The 22,690-nt window shown below is 36.2% G+C and overlaps 1 protein-coding gene across 2 annotated transcripts in view; it reads right to left on the bottom strand.

The window, feature by feature from the left end:
* LOC111149134 (ArfGAP with RhoGAP domain, ankyrin repeat and PH domain 2) overlaps positions 1-22,690 on the bottom strand; it is a 185,229-nt gene that overhangs the window by 150,141 nt on the left and 12,398 nt on the right. The window contains exons 2-6 of one of the 2 annotated variants that reach the window (XM_022506074.1): positions 20,847-21,902; positions 11,969-12,006; positions 10,794-10,870; positions 9,962-10,053; positions 7,578-7,931 (exon numbers count right to left, since the gene is read on the bottom strand). In XM_022506074.1, the coding sequence (XP_022361782.1) occupies positions 7,578-7,931; positions 9,962-10,053; positions 10,794-10,870; positions 11,969-12,006; positions 20,847-21,748 (1,463 nt within the window). In that variant the 5' untranslated portion in view covers positions 21,749-21,902. Of the gene's footprint in view, positions 1-7,577; positions 7,932-9,961; positions 10,054-10,793; positions 10,871-11,947; positions 12,007-20,846; positions 21,903-22,690 lie in introns of those variants that run through there. The other variant, XM_022506073.1, reaches the window with a different exon arrangement.

Genomic DNA, 22,690 nt, shown 5'->3' with positions numbered 1-22,690 from the left:
GAAACCAAGAAAGCAGAAGGAAGGATGGGAGCCCGACTTAGGAAGTTTCCGAGAGCTGACTGCTAAGCCTGCAACAGATCAAAATGAGAGGAAAACCAATTTACCCACAAAATCTCACAAAGTCTCAGGAGATGGAAGCGATCAAGTAACTCTGGAAATGACTAAGGAGAGGGGGTGCCAAAAATAAGAAGATTTGTTGAAAGGCAGTTTAAGAGATAAACCTGTGCTCCTCACTGCTCCATCCCAGAATCCTCCCTCTCTTCAGGCTGCTGGAAACATGCCCCGCTTCTTGCTCAATAGCAGAGGGAAGTTTCATTCACGGCAGAAAATCAAACAGGGGAGAGTCTCTGGGCTGGGACGCTCAGATATAACTGAGGTAAGGGGCAGTATTCAAAACAGAAAAATCAAAAGTATGTGACATACATATTTATATTCAAAGTCCACTTTCCCTACTAAGCTCCCAAAAAGCTGTTTTACCAGTCCTATCACCCTCAAAGAAAGAGATTCACTTAAAAGACAGTAGCATGAGGACTCAACAAGGAAACATACTAAGAAAAGTCCAGCAAGAACATCTTATAAGAAATAAATAACGGGACTCATCAGAACCTGTTCCAATCGGCTTTGTAAGATTTCACTTTAAAAATAAACAGCCTAAGATTAATAAAATATTTGAGGAAAACACCTCTAAGGTAAAAGATGGGGAATGACCCCCCCAAAAAAGTTTTATTTCTTTTGCACCGCCCCAAAAGAAATTAAACTGAAAGAAACAGATTCTACAGGAAAAGAAAGCTTCAAAAATATATTAAGATCTTCAGAAACTTAACAGAAAATATTGTGTTCATGGGACAATAACAATAAGCTATAAAAAGAACAGTCAAAAGAAGGTGCTTTCTATATTAATTGTAGGATAACAAAAAACAAAAGTGGGTTAGAAAGTACAATTGAAGAAACTTCCCAGAAATGGAAAATGGAAAAAGCTACATTTTTATCAACCTTTCCGTGTGGGAGGTCCAACACCAAACTACCAAGAAGTTTAGAAAGAAAAAATAGAATAGTTAACAAAGAAATAAAGCAAGACAATCTCCCAGAACTAAAACAACCAGGCCACATATAAAAGCTTGAGAATCGGATTTCTCAATACCAGTTCTATAATACCAGAGATCTAGAAAACTGGGGATTGATGATCTGAAGGGTGTATTCTTTCTCATCAAGATTTTGGAACCATGATAAATTATCAATAAGCATACTTAGGAAGAAAGTAACACTTTCAAATATACAAAGCCTCAAAAAACTGTCCCTCCAATTCACCATTTCTGAGGAAGCTCTAGGAAGCATGAGTGGGTGTGTTGGCAGGCAAGCAATGACACAAGATTGAGGAAAGGAAAAAACACTCAGCATAGAGATTCCCCACGCCAATAATGAAAAGGACCACAGAAAGCTCACTGGTTCATGGTGCAGCAGATCTGGTGAACCACCAGCCCAAACTAAAGTTTCCTTAGGAGGCTGTCTGATGATGAAATTGTTAAGTATTTTGGTTACTTCACGGTTTTATAGTCCTTAGTTTAGCAAGAATTTTGGGATCCATGAATGAGAAGTACATAAAAAAACAGATTTAAAAAAATAAAAAATTATAAATCTCATGGAAAACTGAAGAGCACAGATGAAAGAAAAATTAATCCTATGTCACAGAGCTCACATACGAGCAGCATGTCCAGTCATGAGGCTATAAAATTAAATACAGATAGAATCTAGCTATTATTTTATACAACTATATGAAAATGATGATACATAGGAGCCGTGTTTATGCCAGAAAGAGGGGTGGGGGCCGTGATAAAAATGGATAAACATTATATTCCTTGGTAGTACTTCAGTAGATAATCCCTAAAACTGGAAAGTGAGGGGAAAAAATAGTATAAAAATATTATTAAGATGGAGTGCCTGGTTGGCCAAGTCTGTGGAGCATGTGACTCAATCTCAGGGTTATCAGTTCAAGCCCCACACTGGGCATGGAGCCTACCTGAGAAAAAAAAAATTATTAAAAAAAAATTTTTTAATATTATTAAGATATACAAAGTAAAAACCAAAGAAACTACTAAAAGAATTGAAACCAGCTGTCTTTTGTGATGAAGTGGAAGGGAAGGAAAGCTGCTATGTGTTGTGCTTTGTTTTGTTTTAACAAACCATGTCCAACTTTCTGACACTTTAAACCATATGCTTTTTCAATCACCAAAACCTTAATTTAAAAAGTTTAATGTGAACACATGCTCCCTTTACTTTATATTTTCCAAGGTAAGAACTGACTAGAACTTCACATTACCAAAGTTCACCTAAAATAAAGTGATGCTCTTCTGAAAAGAAAGGTAACTGCACTTTACTAAGCCCCAATTAAATATCAGGCGCAATGTTACCTAATTTTCCAATGGGTCCCACAGAGGAAATCTTGACCCTATACTTTTATGTAAATGAAGGTTCTAGGATACACAGCCAATGACCAACAGATGGCTTACGACTCTAATTTCAGTTTGATTCCAACACATTCACATTCATTTCTTGGCCACCAAACAGACTGAAAGAAATTAGTCGTGTTATTTGATAAACACTAAAACTCAGAAACTGTTTCCTCAAACTACAAATAAAATATTGAAGATTTTTATTTGCTTGGCACAACAAGATACTTTTTATCAAAGATTTAAGCTTCACCTTGAAGTTCAACGTGGTGATTGGTACATAACATCCTGGTCAGATAGAGAGACTTGTCAACTTTCCACTACATTTGCTTTTCACATAAAGGCCAACCAGAGGTCAGCATTCCCAGGACTGGAGGAGCTCACACACTTGTACCAGGGTGAGGAACTGCTTCATGAAAGCAGCCTTGGAGATGCTGGGTATGAGCCAGAAAATCAGTCACTGACAGAGACACCAACAATCTAAGCTCTGATCTCCCACCAGCTCATGGACTATTGGCTTCCGGGTGATCCGACTCTTAACTTCTATCTGGGATTTGACCTTTTCTTGGTATTTGACCACTGACTTGTTCATTTTCCTTAGTTCTCTGTTCAGCCTGAACATACAATCCACTGGTAGTTTCTCCCTCCTGGTTCTAGAACTCAATCTTGCATCTCCAAGAAAATAACCCAACCAACTCCTGCTATCCATCTCACAGACTTCAGTACCTCTAGGTATCACCTATGTCAGTGCCCTTTCACTCACTCCCTCTAGCGAGAAAAGTATTTCTTCTAAAAATGCTAGTTAAAATCTTATCCATTTCCAAAGGTCAACTGAATTGCTAATTCCCCTTTCTAGAAGATCTTTGAAGAAATGTTTTCTCAGCCCCTTTGTAACTTCACAATTCTATACTCTTGAGGACTTTTCTGCACCAATTACTAGACTCGGTATTTTTTTTTTTTTTTTTGCTTCCGTTTTTCTGCCCGAAATGGAAGACACAAAAAAGACAAGGAACACACATATCTTGCATATATTTGTATTACTCCACAAATTCTTAAGCACATTCTATATCCAAATTGCTGAGTTAGCCTCACATGCTCAGCTTCTGCTGTTCTAGGCTCAGATTACCACACAATGCCTCTCCATGGGGAAAAAGTTAATAATTTGTTAAAGAGGAATTCTGCTGAATAAGAAATAAGGTCACAAAACATATTCTCAAGTAAAATATGAATTCCTTGAGATACATTGCAATGTTTACAAAATTCATGGTGCATTATACTGAACACACACATTAACTTTAGAAAATAGAAAGTTAAAAATGTCAAAAAGGTTCCTTTGTTGCAGATATGTTTGGGTATTTCACCATGTGCACCTCCTAGAAGGGATGCTCGCCTCTCGTCACAGCAACCTGCTCGCCTCTCGTCACAGCAGCCTGCACAATGCTTCCTCTGAGTTACATACTCAGGAAATGCTGGAATAAATTCTATCCAGTCTCATATTTGCATCCACTCACATTGGGTGAGGACTTTCAACTTATCAGTTATAGTCAGGAAAAGGGACGGAAAAAGACTTGCTTTTTTATCCTCAAAACCCAGTGAGTTCTGTTTTGTTTTTCTGTTTTGTTTTGTTTTTCTGTTAAACAGGTACCATTTATTAAGTTTTTCATCGGCTTGACCTGTTTGAAACACTAATGACAAACCCAAGGTCTACATTTTATTGGGTTTCCTCCATACAATTTTTGAATTTGATAGTATCAGGCTATGTTATAATTAGATCATACCAATAGCTAAGTAAATGTTCATAACTTTAAGCCCAACTATAAATGTCCTAGTGTTTCTTTAATTGCATGATGTTACAATTACTCTCTTACTAAATACTAGACATTTTTTCACATACTATGCACTGATTCAGGAGTGGCATTTGCACTGCAAAAGCAAATAGACAGTCATGTGAAATAAACCCAGATTATAAATTTGATTATTTTGTTTAATGTCCCGCCCGATTGAGGACAGTTTTAAACACTATTTGGAGAAGGATAAGTGAGTATGGCTCTTTGTTTTCCAACTGTGTTTTGAAAAAACATGTGCCTTTAAGAGGGAAAGAGAATCCTAAAAAGAACGCTGAGAGCCCACTGCACTGTTACTGTATACCAGTGCTGTCAATGCACGTCCAGATCTTCAACCAACATACTATTTGCAGTTCAGTTCTTAAAGACTACTTATTTATTTATTTATTTATTTATTTATTTGACAGAGAGAGAGAGATCACAAGTAGACAGAGAGGCAGGCAGAGAGAGAGAGAGAGAGAGGGAAGCAGGCTCCCTGCTGAGCAGAGAGCCCGATGCGGGACTCGATTCCAGGACCCAGAGATCATGACCCGAGCCGAAGGCAGCAGCTTAACTCACTGAGCCACCCAGGCACCCCTGCAGTTCAGTTCTTATTATAAAATCCCTATGCATAAAAAACTATTTTTAAAAAATTTAAAGAAAAAACATATCTAACACTTGTTTTCTCACTGATTTCATTCAACAACAAATACTAAAAGCATCTGCCACGTGCCAGTCTACATTCTAGCTGCTGAGGATATCACAATAAACAAAAACCAACACAGACGACTATCCCCATGGAGTGTACGTAAATCATCTAGCATGTGAGCCCCACAGAGAAAAATAAAGTAATTAAAGGAGTGATAGGGTCATAGAAGGAGAGAGGTAGTGATAATTTTAACTTTAGTGTTCAGGACTTCAGTGCAAAGGACACATAACAGCAAGAACTTGAGGGAGGAAGGGTAGAAGCCACGTTGCTCTGTGGGGAAGAGCATTGCAGGACAAAGAATGACAAGGGCACAGGTCCCCAAAAAGGGCTCCTGCTTCTCAGAACTTCTATCTTTATTAGAATAATAGAAAGCAGTTTCCCTATTTTGTGATCTATCCAGTTAAAATTTTCTACTTGGAGCCCAGGGGGGAAAAAAGAAGCTGGTATAAGGTTCTAGTTAATTCTCTAATCTGTTTTATGCCTCTATGGCCTACAGGCCAAATCTGGCCCATCATGTGTTTATAAATAAAGTCTTATTGAAACGCAGCCTCATTCATTGGTTTATATATTCTCTGTGGCTACTTTCAAGCCACAACTGCTCAGTTGCTGATTTCCCACAGATATCCTACAGAGGCTGTACCCAGATTAAAATGTATTTTATCTGATCCTTTACAGAAAAAGTTTGCTAATACCTTCTCTCTGGAGTTCAGAATGCCATCTACAGAGTGCCCCAGCACCAAACAGACATATGACCATGAGTTCAATAAAGCCCAGTAACCTCTGCTTAAGGAGGGGGCAAGCATCACTTTGTCTAATTAATGAGCATCTTAAACACCCTTAACAATAGCCTACAGAGTCCAATTAGGAAAAGGAGAAATTCCAATTCTACTTATAATAAATAATACATGCTTCTTGGCCAGTAACATACTTCTTTTCAAGTCATAGCAATAAAATCCTGTAGAAGAATTTAACCTCTTGGTGATATAACAAGTTCCTTTAATTTGTGATCTTTGCTCATCCTGGTATCCAGGAGAAAAACTGTTAAGGCAGAAAACTCAATCATTTCCCCTAAAATGGAAAAACATAAATCTAGACAACTTACTGCATCTAACCTTAGGCAGATTCAGAACAGGAAGGATGGCAAGTCTGAGTTCTGATAAATAGAGAGGAAAAATGTTCTAAATGTCCCAGAGGTAGCCAATGATGTTAAAGCTTTTTCAGTGTGCCTGGAGCATAAACAGATCAACCCTGCAGAGAATGAGGTACCATCAGAGATCATGCAGGAAACCACAGCTGCTGGGGGCTCTGTACCCAGAATCTGCTAAATCTTCCAGTATAAGCGGAGAGAGCACTAGGATTTCCCTAAACACTTAAACTATACAGAAATGAAAGATTCGAGAATATTCAAACTCGCTGTTTCATGTCACCTGTGTGTACCTTAGAGTGCTTACTCATACCTTTGCTATTAGACTATGTAGTTACCAGTAATACTGATGACTGATGAAAAGTAGGCCTCGTTGACTACATTGTCACCCTAATGTAACCAGAAAGGAGATAAGATAACTTGTACTAAAAAGTATTCTGTTTCAGTTTATTCAACACCTAATTTGCTAAAAGAAAGCAACGGTATAAAGTTTTTACCATATAATTTGTAACCATAAAATATACTTAAAAAGTTGGGATTTTTTTTTTCCACTTTCTTCAGAAACGTAAAATCTGTTCCCCACTAGTCAACTAATGTTTCTTCTGGTGATTTCCTGCTAATAAAATTTATTTTAGGTCCAACAAAGTCTTTCTAGAAATGATGCACATTTTGGGGGGAAATAAAGAAAACCAGCACGTTGCAGGGTCTCATTATATTAACTACTGAAACAAAAATATATTTCATCCCAAAATAACTTAATAATTCATGAGGAATATTTCAAGTAAATATTTCAAAAGGACATTCAAAAATCAGGATGCCAGAAAACAATTCTAATTAAACATAATCCCTCCCCCAAGTATTTTCAGTACTGTGAAACCTTAAGGGACAGAAGTTTCCTTGTAAACATCTGAAATGATAAATCTGTTTTAAAAGTAGAATATTCAAGGACTCTGACCTTCTGTGCAACATACAAAAATCAAAACAATATATCAATAACAGTGAAGCCCGAAATCTAACAATGATGTACTTTCCCTAACTACAATTAAGACTTGTATTCCCAAACAGAACACTGTTATAATATGAGCAAAAGCCAAACAGCGTGGGCCCAGTAATACCAACTCAGTCTCTGTTGTTTTTCTTTGCTACAAATTGGGACACAGTGCACGTCAGTGTAAAGTTAGAAACTAACATGAAGGATGTAGATGTGAAACTGCAAACTTCAGTTTCAACTTGCTATTCGGAACCTTATCCCAGCATTCCATATAATATATCGCACATGTTCCTCCTCAGGTCTGAAGAACAGCATTTGCAAAAGTTCACTGAAAGTCCCTAAAAACTGTGTCTGTATGCATGGAGGAAGGGTAGGGGTGAGGAGTAGCAGCAACCCAGCAAGTTTAGAAATGGATAAACTTGAACTTAGGCTACTTAGAGGGTTAAAATTAATAACGACATACCCTTGAGGAGACAGTTTGTCTAGCCATCCCGATTTAACCTTCCTTGCAGAGGATCCATAAAAACAGGCATAGGGAGATATTGCATTTGAGGAAACGATCGAGGACTCAGCATTTCCACTTGTTGAGCTTAATGGATAACTGTGCCTACTGACGGGGTCCATAGTCAATGCTTTCTGAGTCCTAGATTTAGATGCCTTTGAGTTTTTTCTTCTTAAACTCTGAAAGCATTCTTCTACTGTTGAATATTCTGATTCTGAAGCAGAGTCTACTGGAAGGTTATTTTTGTCCTCTCGAGGTATCCAAATATCTTCCACTTTGTCTTCACTTATATTATCCTTCCTGTTATCATATATGCTAAAGGGAAACAAATGGTCTTAATATTTCGAAGTGCCATATGTCATTTAAGCCACTGGTTACTTTGCAAATTTATAAACAACAAATCACAGAATTTTTTTTTTTAAGACTTATTTTAAGAGAAAAAGAGAGAGCACACACGTGCCCAAGTGCACACACGCACACATGTGAGCAGGGGGAGGGGAAGGAAAAAAGGGAGAAGCAGACTCTCCACTGAGCTCGGGGCTCCAGGTGGGGCTTAATCCCAGGACACTGAGATCACCACCTGAGCCAAAACCAAGAGACTGATGCTTAACTGAATAAGCCACCCAGGCACCCTGAAATCACAGAAATTTAAGGTCAGAAAAGTCTTGGGCGTTCAATTAATCCATCTGATAATTTTCTTAAATTCTTTTGGAAAAATTAAATAGAACTCTCTTATTACACTGACATATTTGAACACTGCTAGAAGTAGTACCGTTTTTCTTACGTGTCAGTAATCTGATCTGTTTATTCTAGGGGGCTGGGTGCAGACTGGTAGTAAGGGTTGAGACTGACCATACTCCCTGCATCACAATTTCATATCTTCACCAACACCCTTATGGAGCCGGCCCAAGGTCTAGTCCCCAGGCAACGTCGTGAACCACCACCTCATCTATCTGCAGATCTTACTTCCAAACTGGTTGCCCTTTGCTGGCTCTCTGCTATTCAATTCCAAGAATCCTATGTTCCATCATAATGTCAGAAAATAGTGAGTACATTCAGCTGGTGAAAGCTTCTGTATTATTTTGCAACACTAATGAGAAAAAACTGCACCACACTGTTGGCCAGAAAATGAGAAAGAGTCAGGAGACAATCAGAAGGTAAAAGCTGTATAACCTATAATATTCACCAGAAGACATTCGTAATAACTAAGCATATTGCTAAAGACTTAAGGAATAACAAAACAGATTCACTCAGTCATTTATGTGTAATAAAACTCATTACAAGGGCACCTGGGTGGCTCAGTAGGTTAAAGCCTCTGCCTTTGGCTCGGGTCATGATCCCAGGGTCCTGGGATCAAGTCCCACATCAGGCTCTCTGCTCAGCAGGGAGCCTGCTTCCTCCTCTCTCTCTGCCTGCCTCTCTGCCTACTTGTGATCTCTGTCAAATAAATAAAATCTTACAAAAAAAATTCATTACAAAGACATTTTTGCTAATCGATGGAATAGATATGCATAGAGCTCAAATTACACCATTCTGGTCTTCAATTATTTAGTTTTGACTTAAGAAAACCTACAACTGGGACCCCTGGGTGGCTCAGCTGGTTAAGCATCCAACTCCTGATTTCAGCTCAGGTCATGATCTCAGGGTCATGACACTGAACCCCCCACATCAGGCTCTGCACTGGGGGTGGAGCCAGCTTAAGATTCTCTCCTCCCAACTCCCTCTCTCTCCACCACCCCTTCTCCTCTTAAAAACAAAAAACAAAAAACCCACAACGATGTCAGCCTTGGAAAGGGAAGAATAAAAATCAAAAATAAAATGAACATTAGGTAATGAGGTCGTACATGGAGTCTTAACAAAGCTGAGAACACTAAAATTTAAGTTGGTGCCTCACTGTTTAATTTCATGTGTGATCCAAATAACTGGATTATTGTCAAGCCACTTGTCAATGCTATACATCTAATAAGAAGGATAGATTACATTATATTTATAAAAATGCTGCACCGCATTTTTATATTTTTTGCACCACCCCTTTCTCCTTCATAGTAACATAACTTGCCATCTTTAATGTGCAGTTGGAGAGCACCACAACATATCTGCCACTTTGGGACAGAAAAAGTGGTTTCAGTTAGGAAAACGAATATAAAGTGCCACCGAATGTCACTATATGCCCGGTTTAGAGATTCTAAATTCAATTATTAAAATACGTGCCATTACTAAAACGTTTGGAAAGATTTGAACATATCAATGTAAACCATTTTCTTACAAATATAGTATGAGCAGGAAGTCAACACTCATAACATTTTATTCAAAAGGATTAATCAGTATCAATCATGACCTCATACCTTGATTTGATGACAAAAGAGTTTCTTTCAGTAGTTGTTTCCCCTTTGAGTGTTTCTTCATGTGTCCAAAATTCATTCTTTATAGACCTCTTCTATTAAAATACATATATATATATTTTTTAGGATTTTTTATATACACTTTTATTAGGCTAGCAATAGTCTAAAAATATCCACAATATCTGAGTTTAGTTTTTTTATACAAATGTCTAACTGCTTAGATCAATTTTCAGTAAAAACAACTTAATTAGGGAGACTAATTAAAAGAAGTCTTTTGATGTCTTTTTCAATATTATATTTTAATTCATCATTTCAACCAAGAAAAACAGAAAATGCCACCCAAGAACAAAATTTATTCACTTTTACTTTGCCACTTTTTGTCTTCCAACTTCTTTTATTGGAACCAAGAAATAAAATACAACAAGAGCACAAGAGGAAAGGTTAAGTGATAAACTGAGTAAGATGTATAAATAGTTGGAAGTAGACATTTGGGTAAAAGGCAATGCAAAATTGAGGGGATTTTTGTTTGTTTGCTTTTGCTTTCTCTGGGGGTTTGTCTTTAAAGTAACTTATCTTTTGGAAAAACCTAAAAGTTGGGAAATTCTGAAAACCCACCCTTCTGTATTCCTGAAACTGAACATGTTTTTGCAAAATATATTTAAAGATACACATTTACCAGGATTTTACTTAACAGAATTTTTTGACAGAATTTTACTGTCTTTCTTCAATATAACTCATTTTTCAAACACCTTAAAGAAATAAATGAAGAGGCAAATATAGACAGAAAAGCAAAGACTTGAATATGGAAAAAAAAATGTAAATGTATGGGACTAACCTTGAAATTTTCTAGTCTCTGGATGAGAAAGGTCTCTCCATAAGGAAAAATGGAAGATGAATTTTCCTCATTTGAATCTTTTGGGGGAATGATAGGATAAGAATGAAAAGATGTGAATAATGTGAAATATTTTTTTTAAAAGCAAGTGTTTAATTATTTTATAACAATATCACAACTTAAGCTTTATTCTGAGAGTCCAAAATTATGCTTATGATTTTCACCCTCCAATCAATTCCTCCTATGGTCTTCTTGATATAGAATTCACTGCATATGCCTCTCACTTCACCACGAAGACACATTATTGTTTCCTAAAGTGTGATGTGTCATATATGTCCTTGCTAACCTCTAAGATCCACATTAATATAACTAAGCACATTTCCCACATATGATGCAAATAGTCAAAATGCCATTTATAATGTTAATTCCTAAATAAGAGAATAGTACTTATGGCAGAAAATAAGTATTAGATGTATAATTTTCAACAACTTAATTATTAGAATTTCACTAATATAACAGTTAGTTATTATATCATTCAAAATACCAGAATCCACTTAATATGATCTAACATCACAGCCACTAACACATCTGTAAATAAGTTATTTCAAGAAAATTTCCACTGTCCTTGAATTACACAGATCTACAAGAAAGAATTCTCAACACTTACATTTTGTTATAGCAAATTTTTTTACAGGGTCATTAACCAAGTGTTTGCCATCTTATTATTATGAAGAATGTTCCTGAACTTCTACAAGCAGAATTTTCAAAAAGAAAGAAAAGCCCTGTCAATAATCAATTTACCAAAATAATGTCAGCCCTTTCCAGTTACCATGGAAAAATTACTTTCCATAAATCTATGGAAAGAAACCACTTAATTTAGTTAAATACCTTCCACTGTGGCTAATGATAAATGAAGTCTGGTGCAAAAAAATCTTTTTACATTAGTATGTACAGGTTTTCAGGAATCTGAGTACAAATTACTGTCTTTTATTCACTCACCTTTAAAAGCATCCGATGTATTATGAACCCTAGCAGACAATTATTCCCATTATTCCCTACTCCACAAGTGAGCTGCTTTTTTTTAAATCACAATTTTGACACAGTTGGGACTGTAAAATGAGTGCTAATTTACAAAGACTTTAAATGTGGAGATTCACTTTCCTGTGTCACAGACTTACCAGTTGAGGTAGCAACATTTCTTCTCTCACGGAAATAGCTTAAAGCAAAGGGGGAAAATAGATAAATTAAAACAGATAAGCAAAAATAGGTAAATTACTATCTGAGTAAAGGATTAATTATAGAAACATACATTCTTCTGGATAGAAAAAAATACTTCTATTGAAAAACAAATTTGATTTTAATTAAACAGAATGGCTAAATTCCATAAATGTTTTTTTAAGTAGCCTTAATGAGACTTCATTGGATTTTATAAGCATTTGCCTCCCACATTTATAATTCCCAAAAGTAAATGAATATGGTTGCCCAATGCTAGGATGCACATAGGAATTTCAAAACTGCTAGCCATACACTTGTAAGAAACTAATTTTCTAACTAGATTTCAGTATTTATGTAGGTTTTTTTGGTCATTAGCTTTACAACATTGAGTCAAAAATTTGTTGGCTTTTTGAGTATATGAGAAAAGTATGAAAATACATTAAGACTTTTCTCAAAAAATTTGCTGCCCTGGGAGAAAAAGATTTCAGGTAAATTAATTAGAATCCAACATAGTAATAATGACAGAGAAAGAAAACATTCTGGAAACAATTGCAATAAATACCCACTACTATATGCAAGAGTTCTATTTTTCCATATAAATGCAAGGATCAAGAGAGTGTCCTTAATAGCTCTTAAACATCTATCTGCCCAAGAAACTACAAGCAAGGATATAAAAAGAAAAAAAAAAAAAAGAATAGAAATCAGTGAAATAAAATATAGACAAAATTTTAAAATCATTGTAACTAAAGCTGGTTTTTCAAAAACAGCAATAAAATTGATAAACCTCAGGGAAGGAAAATAAAAGCAAGACAGAAACTACCAGTATCAGGAACAAAAGAGGACAGCACTACAAATGCTACAAACATTAAAGGAATACTTATAGATTATTAGGAAAAAAAAAAACTTTATGCCAATAAATTCAACAACTTAGATGAAATTGGAAAATTCTCTGAGACATAATTTATCAAATATAATAAAGAATACAAAAATCTTAATATCCCTGTATCTATTAGAGAAACTGAATCTAGTAACTAGTCACCTACCCACAAAAAACTCTAGGCTGAGACATTTCACTGGTGAATTCCACCAAACATTTCAGAAGAAATAATAGCAATTCTATACGAACTTTTTCAAAAAATAGGGAAGGAGAGACTATTTCCCAATTCATTCCATAAGGTCAATACTACAGATACAAAGCCAGTCAAAGACAAAACTACAGATAACTGTTAGAGAAATATGCCTCATGAATTCAGGTGCAAAACTCATTAACAAATTATTAGCAAATCAAATCAACCAATACAAATAATATATACAAATAATATATTATTATATATTATTACTATACAAATAATATATTATAACCAGATGAGATTTGGCCTAGGAGACCAAAGCTGATTTAACATGGGAAAAATCAATGTAATTCACCAAATGAAGAAAATCAAAGAGAAAAATCACATTGTCATAACAATAGATCCAGGAAACCAATGACATGATTCAACAACCATTTACAATAAAGACTCTCAGTAAACTTGGAATAGAAGAAAACCCCTCAACCTAGTAAATGGCATTTATGGAAAACCTACACCATACTTCATGTGAAAGCCTGAATGGTTTTTCTTAAGATTGAGAGAAAGACAAGGAGGTCTGCTCTCACCACTTAACATTCACATTATTTCAGAGGTCCCCACCAGTGCAATGTAAGTGAAAGAAAGAAAAGGCATGCACTTTGGAAAGGAAAATCTCTTACAAGCAGAAGGTATCTATTAAGTAGAAAATCTTAAGGGACCTACCAAAAAGATTCCCAAATTAACAAGAAAGTCTAGCAACGTCCCACAGGAAGGGTAAAATATTAACAAATTCAATAGTATTTCTAAATACTAGCACTGAGCAACTGGAAAAATAGTTTGAAATACAATTTTTATAGTAACACCCATAACACGAAATACTAAGGGGTAAATAGGTCAAGACATGATCTGCTTTGATCTATATACTGAAAACCATATAACATTGAAAAACTGAAGACCAAAATGAATAGATATACCATGTTAATGGACTGGAAGACTCAATATTATTAAGATATCAATTCTACAAATATTGATATATACAGTCAACATAAGCTCAAACAAAATTTCAGTGAGCTTTTACCTAGAAATTGACAGGGTGATTCTAAAATTTACATGCACATATAAATAACCTGGAATGGTCCAAATAAATATTTAAAAGAACAAACTGGGAGATTTATATAGTTCCAATATTTAATCTAAACCTATAGCAATCAAACCAATGTGTTATTGGTAAAAGGATAAGAACATAAATTAATGGAACAGAATAAAAATACCACATATCTCCCACACATCTATGGTCTATCAGTTTTTGAACAAGAAATCAAGGCAATTCAATAGGGAAAGGACAGTCTTTTCAACAAGTGTTGCAGGAACAAATGGTTATCTCAATGGAAAAATGGGAAAATGGAAAAAAATATGTGAATACCAACCATTACTTCATACTATATACTAAAATTAACTTGAAATAGTGTTTAGAACTACAGGTCACTGCTAAAGCTCTAAAACACCTGGAAATACACACAAGAAAATCTTTGCAACCTTTGAGTATACAAATGTGTCTTAAATACAAAAACCAAAAAAGAAAATTATATATACATGTAATATTTAATAAAATTAATGAAAAGCTAACATATTTTACATATACAGAAAACACACTTAAAAAGGAATTAGAATAATTTTAAGTTTATCTACTAGGGGTGTTTTAAAGTATATTTTGCTGGTTTTACTATTAGCCATATGAAATATAAAGAAGAATGTTTGCGATTTTAATTCTTATACTAAATATCCACCTGCAAACAATTACCAAATCAACCAACTTCATTTGATCTACTGTTGATGAAAGATTAGCTCAATACAGAAAAAAAGTTGTTTTGAAAATCAGTTATCTGTATATTCTCATTTATCTATGAATAAATTATCACAAGCTATTTTATATTCTAATACTTATTATGCCCAAAGCATTATGTTAGGAATCTATATATCTGCATCTCATCTTTCATCCTCATAACAGCCCTGTGACATAGGACCTGGTGCTTAATCTCACCAATAAAGAAAGGAGGCTCTTCCAGCCCACCTCCCACAGCTAAGAAGAAGCAAAGCTCACACTCTTTCCTCATTTCTGTCTCTTTCTGCCCTGTTGATAACCCACCATTTGTCCTAAAAACTGTAGACTGCTTTTAAATTTGAAATATAAAGCATGGTTGATTTACAAAAATTAAAAACCCATACAGAAAGGCAGTAGTTACCGTCTTCTCTTGTTAATTACACTTTCGTGACTTTGGTCAAGTTATCTAAGAGTCCTGAGCCTGGTTTCCTCATTTATTGAAGGGGAATAAAACAGGGCCTGCTTCCTAGGAATATTATGAGTACTCATGAGAAAATGCTTTTAAAACATTTAAAAAGTACCCTTCACAATATAAACACTCAGTAAGAATGAACAAATCATTATTTTATTAGAGGAAAAAAAATGGTCGTTCCTCCCAGGAAACTTTATGTGCACATTTGTTTCTTAAAGTCCTTAAAAGTAATCACATTTTTCACTTGTGATAGAAAAAACATGTCAACAACCTAGTAAGGGAATAAACTGTAGATTGTTATTTTTAATAAAATAATATGTAACAGTCATTGCATAAAATATGTGCATCAATGTGGACAAATCTCAAAAATAATATTAAGTAAAACACCAAGTGGCAAAAAAAAAAAAAAAACTCTGATTATTAAAGTGGATCTTCAGCATGCCTACAGATGTTATTTTTTTCATATATGTTTTAATCCCTAAAATTTCCAAGAAAAGCCGTGTTATAAAGGTTAATTAATGTTAATGGTCTCCCTTTAGGATCTATACTTAACTGTTACTTAGAGAAGGCAGCCACACCAAAAAATAATTACACACCATAAATGGACTATCATTTCATAAAATGTTTTTTTAAAAATCCAATTCTTGAAATTCGTCACAGACTTACTACAACAGACTAACTACAGGTCATTATAGAACTCAATTCAAAAGAAAACCACAATCATTAGGCATCAGTTTAAAACTGCCTTGAGGTTACATAATATCTAAATAAAACACACAAATCTGATTTCAGAAAACATGAGAGTGTATTAACTCTCATACATTAACTCTCATGTATTAACACAGACCAAGCATGTGAAATTTACAACGTACAGACAATTAAGTCTCAATCCAAGAAGTTCCAAAAAACATCCTTAGGGTAAGAATAATGATAATTACAGAAGGATTGCAACACAAAAATCTACATCATTATTCTCAAACTTTTTTTTTAATCAACTAGCAAAAGTTATAGCTCAAAATATAGTTTTTCATGGGCAGAGGTCATGAATAGACATTTTTGCAAAGAAGACATCCAGATGGACAATAGATACATGAAAAGATATTCAACATCACTCATCAGGGAAATATAAAACAAAACTACAAAGAGATATCACCTCACATCATCTGTCAGAATGGCTAAAATCAGCAACACAAGAATATATAAGTGTTGGCAAGGATGTGGAGAAAGAGGAAACTTGCAGTGTTGGTGGCAATACAAATGGGTACAGCCACTCTGGAAAACAGTACGGAGGCTCCTTAGAAAGTTAAAAATAGAACTACCCAGGGGCGCCTGGATGGTTCAGTGGGTTAAAGCCTCTGCCTTTGGCTCAGGTCATGATCCCGGGATCCTGGGATCGAGCCCCATATCGGGCTCTCTGCTCAGCAGAGAGCCTGCTTCCCCCTCTCTCTCTGCCTGCCTCTCTGCCTACTTGTGATCTCTGTCAAATAAATAAATAAAATCTTTAAAAAAAAAAAAAAAAACTACCCTACAACCCAGCAACTGTATGACTAGGTATCTACCCAAAGGATAGAAAAATCCTGATTCAAAGGGACACATGCCCCCTGATATTTATAGCAGCATTATCCACAATAGTCAAATTATGGAAAGAGCCCAAGTGTCCTGTGACTGACAAATGGATAAAGAAGATGGGGTGTGCATATGTGTACAATGGAATATTACTCAACCATAAAAAAAGAATGAAATCTTGCCATTTGCAAGGATATAGATAGAACTAGAGAGTATATGCTAAACAAGTTAGAGAAATACCATATGATTTCACTCATGTGGAATTTGAGAAACAAAACTAAGGATCGAAGGGGAATAAAAAGAGAAGGAGAGGCAAACCAAGAAACCAACTCTTAACTACAGAGAGCAAACTGATAGTAACCAGCGGGGAGGTGGGAGGAGGGAGGGGTTAAACAGGCGATGGGGACTGAGGAGCAGGCCAGTTACTGTGATGAGCACAACTGTTGTAGGTAAGTGCTGAATCACTATATTCTACACCTAAAACTAATATTACACCATCTGTTAACTGGAATTTCAGCAAAAACTTAAAAATTTTATATATTTTTGCAAACAAAGCAGTGTTTGAAAAATTTAAAAAGCATAAACCTAATGTCTTTTTACTTATAAAAAGTATGGAGCAAACACATCATCATCCTCTAAGAATAAATCAGACCATGAAGAAAATTTTGATTCGTTATTTAGATGAAGTCAAAATTTTGCAAATATTGAAATAATCAGCCTACTTTTTTCACAGAATTCTTAAGAAGGTATTTTAAAAGAAAATAAATTTTGGACAGCTAAGCACTTTTCCACTGTAACGTGAAATGTGCAGTTTTCTTGAACATGAGAAAGGTTGAATTCCCGTATTTTTCCACTTCAATGTATCCAACAATTGCTTATTACTTTTTTGTACACTTTCTGCTCATGTATATTTCAACATTAAAGTATTACCCATGTAGTGGGTACTTTACCATGTAATGGGACACTTTTAATGTTCATATCATGTCTATGTATAACTAAAGAAAAATATCTAAGGTTGCTATAATCAATACAAATTTCAGAGAAGCCTAGAGACTTGGGGTTTATATTTCACAGCTGTCAAGGGCCCTTAGTCAATACAGTACCTCAGTCTTAAATTATAACGGATGTCCTATGATCACAGTGCAGCCCTTCGTCCCATCCTCCTCTCCGCCTCTCTGCTTTTTTCCCCTTCCCTCAAAACATTCAGAGGCTCCCCAGGAAAGGGCAAGATGCTGGAACTCTCTGCTTGGAGGCCTCTATGGGAGACCTCCAGGGGAAGCTGATAAGGGAAGAGCTGGCTCTTCAAGATTAAAAAAAGCTTCTGAGGTTCATTGTCCATATCCCCACACAGTCCAGCCTTTCCAAGACTAGGAGCAGGCAGGAATTCAGGGGCAACTCAAGGAAAGGACAAAGATAACCCATTTGGCCAGGAGTCAATTGTGTCAGATAAATAAGGAGAGAAAAGGTAGGGGGAGGAACTTGTGTTCAGGGAGAGAGAGGGAAAGGGCGAGCCTCACACCAGGGTAACACATCCAACATCTATACCTTTTAACAGATACATGAAATGTTTACCTAATAAAGGAATTATGTTACAAGTATTGCCCACAAAAAATATTTTTATTTGGTACCTCGAGAAATGTACTAAAATATCATTTATATGTTATTTGATTAAAGACAATCTCAGGTTATAGAATCCACAGTTTTAAAGTCATATTATGACATTTTTTAAATCTTACAAAATTATTATTTGCAATTCAGGCCAGCACCACAAGGAAAAACACAGTGCAGTTTGAAAATAATTTAGTTTACTTTCTCATGTTATGATATGAGCACCATAGATACACAGGTACCATTTACTGCCATAATCAGAGCAGAAAGGTTACATGGGGTAATTTGGCAGGGCTCCGAAGCAACTAGCACTAAGTTATTCATGAATAATTTTAACATTATTTCAAGTTTAATCTTCAAAGACTCACACAAATAATGTGAATAACAAGCCTTTCATATGATACACAGCTTACTTACACTTACAACTGAATAAACACCAAAAGATTCTCAAAAATGTATGAAAAATAGCACAACTTGTTTAAAACTTAAGCCAAATGTTTCTTATCTGAAGTTATCCTACCAACTCCCAAAAGGATTCTGTTCTGGCAAAGAAACACTTTCAATGTGTGTACTCACAGCAAACCCTTCTCAGTTGCCTTCTTTTGTTTAAAATTAGCAAAACATTTTAAAACTGAAGTGTTGTACAAAAATTAGTCATCTTCTACTTGTGTAACTAATACTTCAAATCTCCTACACGCAATCTACATTTTTAAGAATATTTACTAAATGAGCGGTTAAGCAAGTGAGTGTGGGCTCTGGAGTCTGATGTATTGGAATGAAATCCTAGTTTACCAGTCATGTGATCCTAGAAAATGAACTGAGGCTCAGTCACCTCATTAAAAAGTGGGTGATTAATACAACATGTATCATAGGGCCACTGTGAGATTTAGATGATCCATGGGAAATTTTAAACCAAACTAAAACCTACAGTGTTTAATAAATGACACTATCACTACTGATTTCCAAGGAAAGACTAGACATCGCTATTGGCACTAGCGATGTCAAGACGAAGACAAACAAGCTAGGCTTTCCGCCCTCAAAGAGTTTATGTTTTAATGAGAAGTTCTTTTTTTTTTTTTTTTAAGATTTTATTTATTTATTTGACAGACAGAGATCACAAGTAGGCAGAGAGGCAGGAAGAGAGAGAGGGGGGAAGCAGGCTCCCTGCCAAGCAGAGAGCCTGATGCAGGGCTTGATCCCAGGACCCTGAGATCATGACCTGAGCCAAAGGCAGAGGCTTAATCACTGAGACACTCAGATGCCCCTCTAATGAGAAGTTCTTAAAAGAACAGTCCTGTAAATGGCCACATTTTCTTTGGCAAATACTAAGCCACCACATTTCCCCCTGCAAACACAACCGGGATCTTGCACAATAATCACCACGGATGCCCAAGGGCAAAAGGACCAACAGTAGGGACAGAGTGGATGCAGGCAGGGATGGAGGATCTTGAAGAAACGCCCGTGCAGGAAATCCGTAATTGCATTTAGTACCACAGCAGTTAACAGTCGAACAACCTCAGGACTCCCAGCAGAGAGACAAGTGTTAGCTTTTAGTGAAAAAACATCCCACCACAACCCTGGAGAAAACCACAACTATTTTAGGTGTAACTTTGAGAAAGGGATGAAAGCTCTCCCTGATGTTAAGTCAGCTCTTAAGCCCGACAGTTACCTCAAAGGCTATGAACCCAACATGCTGGGGGGCCCCTCCTTAGAATTCCGGTGCGAGTGAACTGGTTTTCGCACTGTACTGTGACCATGTTTTTTATATCCATTTCCTACACTACACCTCAAGCGCCTTTATTCTTCCCTCCCTCCTTTGCACCTAGCGCAGTGACCAGCACCCAAGCAGGAGCTCCTCAGCTGTGTCTTGAATTATTAATTCATGCCAATGCATTGTGTCAGACAGTAGAAATATACACAGTAGAAAGGCTGTCCCCGCCAAAGAACAAAGAATCCAGTGGGGAGACAGAATCAGCAATTTCAGTATGAGAACTGCACTCGTGGAAGAATATAATACCAGGTGTGAGGGTAAAGTATGGGAAGGAACAGCCAGGTAAAATTGAAGGGAATTTCCCCCAATTACATGGGAGAAAACTAAAGAGTCCCAGGCAGTTATAAGTTGAAAATAGACTCTGGGAAATAATATGTAAAAGAAATGGCATGTTCTAGTTTAAAAAGAAGGAAAAAAAATGTTGGTTGAGTGGGTAAATTAATATAAGTCGAATTTTCAAACACTAAAAATCTGTATTAAAGGTAACTAAATTCCCCCAAATTGAATACATACAGTTCACCATAAAAATTCTTACCTCCCTGAAATTCCTTTTGTTGACCCTGGAATCTCTGGCACAGGCCGATGTCTTAGCAGAAAAGACCGAGATGGTCTTGAAACCAACTTGCTACGGCTTCTCATAGGTGCTAGGATTGGAGATGACGGAACATACAAATCATTAACAACCATTTCTCCCTGAAATTGAAAGAATGGGGATGGTGGTGATCTTTCTGTTAAACCATTAGTTCCATTTCCAGAATGTGCCTCCGATATTGAACAGCCAAGGGAAGAAAGGCATTCAGGATCTACATCAGGAAGCTTGCTCATGTTTTCCGAGATCACTTCAAATCTTTTTGTTTGTTGTTCTTCAACCGAGCAATCTGTAGTTTTCTCTGTAATCAAAGATTCCGTTTTAATATTCTCATTACCAAATGGAGTATGTTGGAAAGAACTCAAATTCAGGTGTGGTTCTTCTTCTGGAACAAGAAAGTTCTGTTTAAGAAGAGACTGATTATCGTCTGATTTAAGAGACTGGCTATTTGCAATGTCATTTGGATCAAGATTTTTGGTGACAGTCTCCCAACGCGTCAGGCCAGATACCAGCACGTCACCCGTATCGGAAAGTTCTGTGGAGGTATTTTGACCAGAAGATGGAGTGTGGCAATCCTCTGAAGTCTCATCGTCCTTCTTTGTTTTATGGATATTTGCATATATTGGGATATCTTGCATTTTTGACAAGATTATCTGTAACTGCTTCAGTATCCTCTTCCGGTGTCCCGTAGGCGATATTCCAATTTTGTGTAGCACACCATCATTCACTGCTGCACAGTCTTTCACAGTATTCAAACCAAACTCGCGGAAGCGTGGGAGGTACTGTTCCAAATTAATGCTCATTAGGAAATCTCTGATATCAACATTTACTTCACTGACTGAGGACATAATGGTGGCTTCATTACTAAACTGACATATCAAAAGCTGTAAAATGAGGTACACACATAGGAGAGTGCACTTCTGGTTCTTCCTCTACCACTCGTGACAGAAAAATGTCTCAAAATGTTATTTTCTTCACAGTAAATGTTTTATGTACTTAAGCCTGCAAAAAAAAAAAAAAAAGAGAGAGAGAGAGAGAATATTAATGTATTAGGGCGTTTTAGTTATTAAAACCTAGTTTTATACCTTATAAACTTTCTCTGAAGAAACGCAACAGAAATGAGGATAATTACTTCAGTTCACTCAGAATTTAGAATCTTTGGCATTACTGTGCATGTCCTCAGAAGTCAATTCCTAGGTACAATGTGAAAGTACAGAAGAGAAATGCCATGGTAGTATCCAATGATGATTTTCAAAAAAGGTAAAAAATGACTTTCCCACATGTATAAAATGAACATGTGCCAAATAATTTATTCAACCCATTAATTAATGAGGGAAACAGTAAGATGGTAAGGCTAGTTCCAGGAGCATTTGTGGGAACAGGTTTAGACAGCCCATCAGAAAAGACTTATTTTTTAAGTGTTAGACTAAGATAGGTGGGTTAGATTTAAAAAACTTGTTAATGTCCTGCAAGGCAATAAAACCACAACCTTTGGGGTTATCTCTTTACCAGACAAAAATCTGTAAGCTAACAGATAACATCCCTGTTCAGGGCTCTAACTAAACAGTAAATAAAAAGTAGAGCACAAGGGGCGCCTGGGTGGCTCAGTGGGTTAAGCCGCTGCCTTCGGCTCGGGTCATGATCTCAGAGTCCTGGGATCGAGCCCCGCATCGGGCTCTCTGCTCTCTAGGGGAGCCTGCTTCCTCCTCTCTCTCTGCCTGCCTCTCTGCCTGCTTGTGATCTGTCAAATAAATAAATAAAATCTTTAAAAAAAAAAAAAAAAGTAGAGC

The sequence above is a fragment of the Enhydra lutris genome, unplaced genomic scaffold, assembly GCF_002288905.1.
Source record: "Enhydra lutris kenyoni isolate GAN:26980312 unplaced genomic scaffold, ASM228890v2 scaffoldscaffold21, whole genome shotgun sequence".
NCBI classification, from domain to species: domain Eukaryota; kingdom Metazoa; phylum Chordata; class Mammalia; order Carnivora; family Mustelidae; genus Enhydra; species Enhydra lutris.
This window is presented reverse-complemented; position numbering and strand designations above follow the sequence as displayed.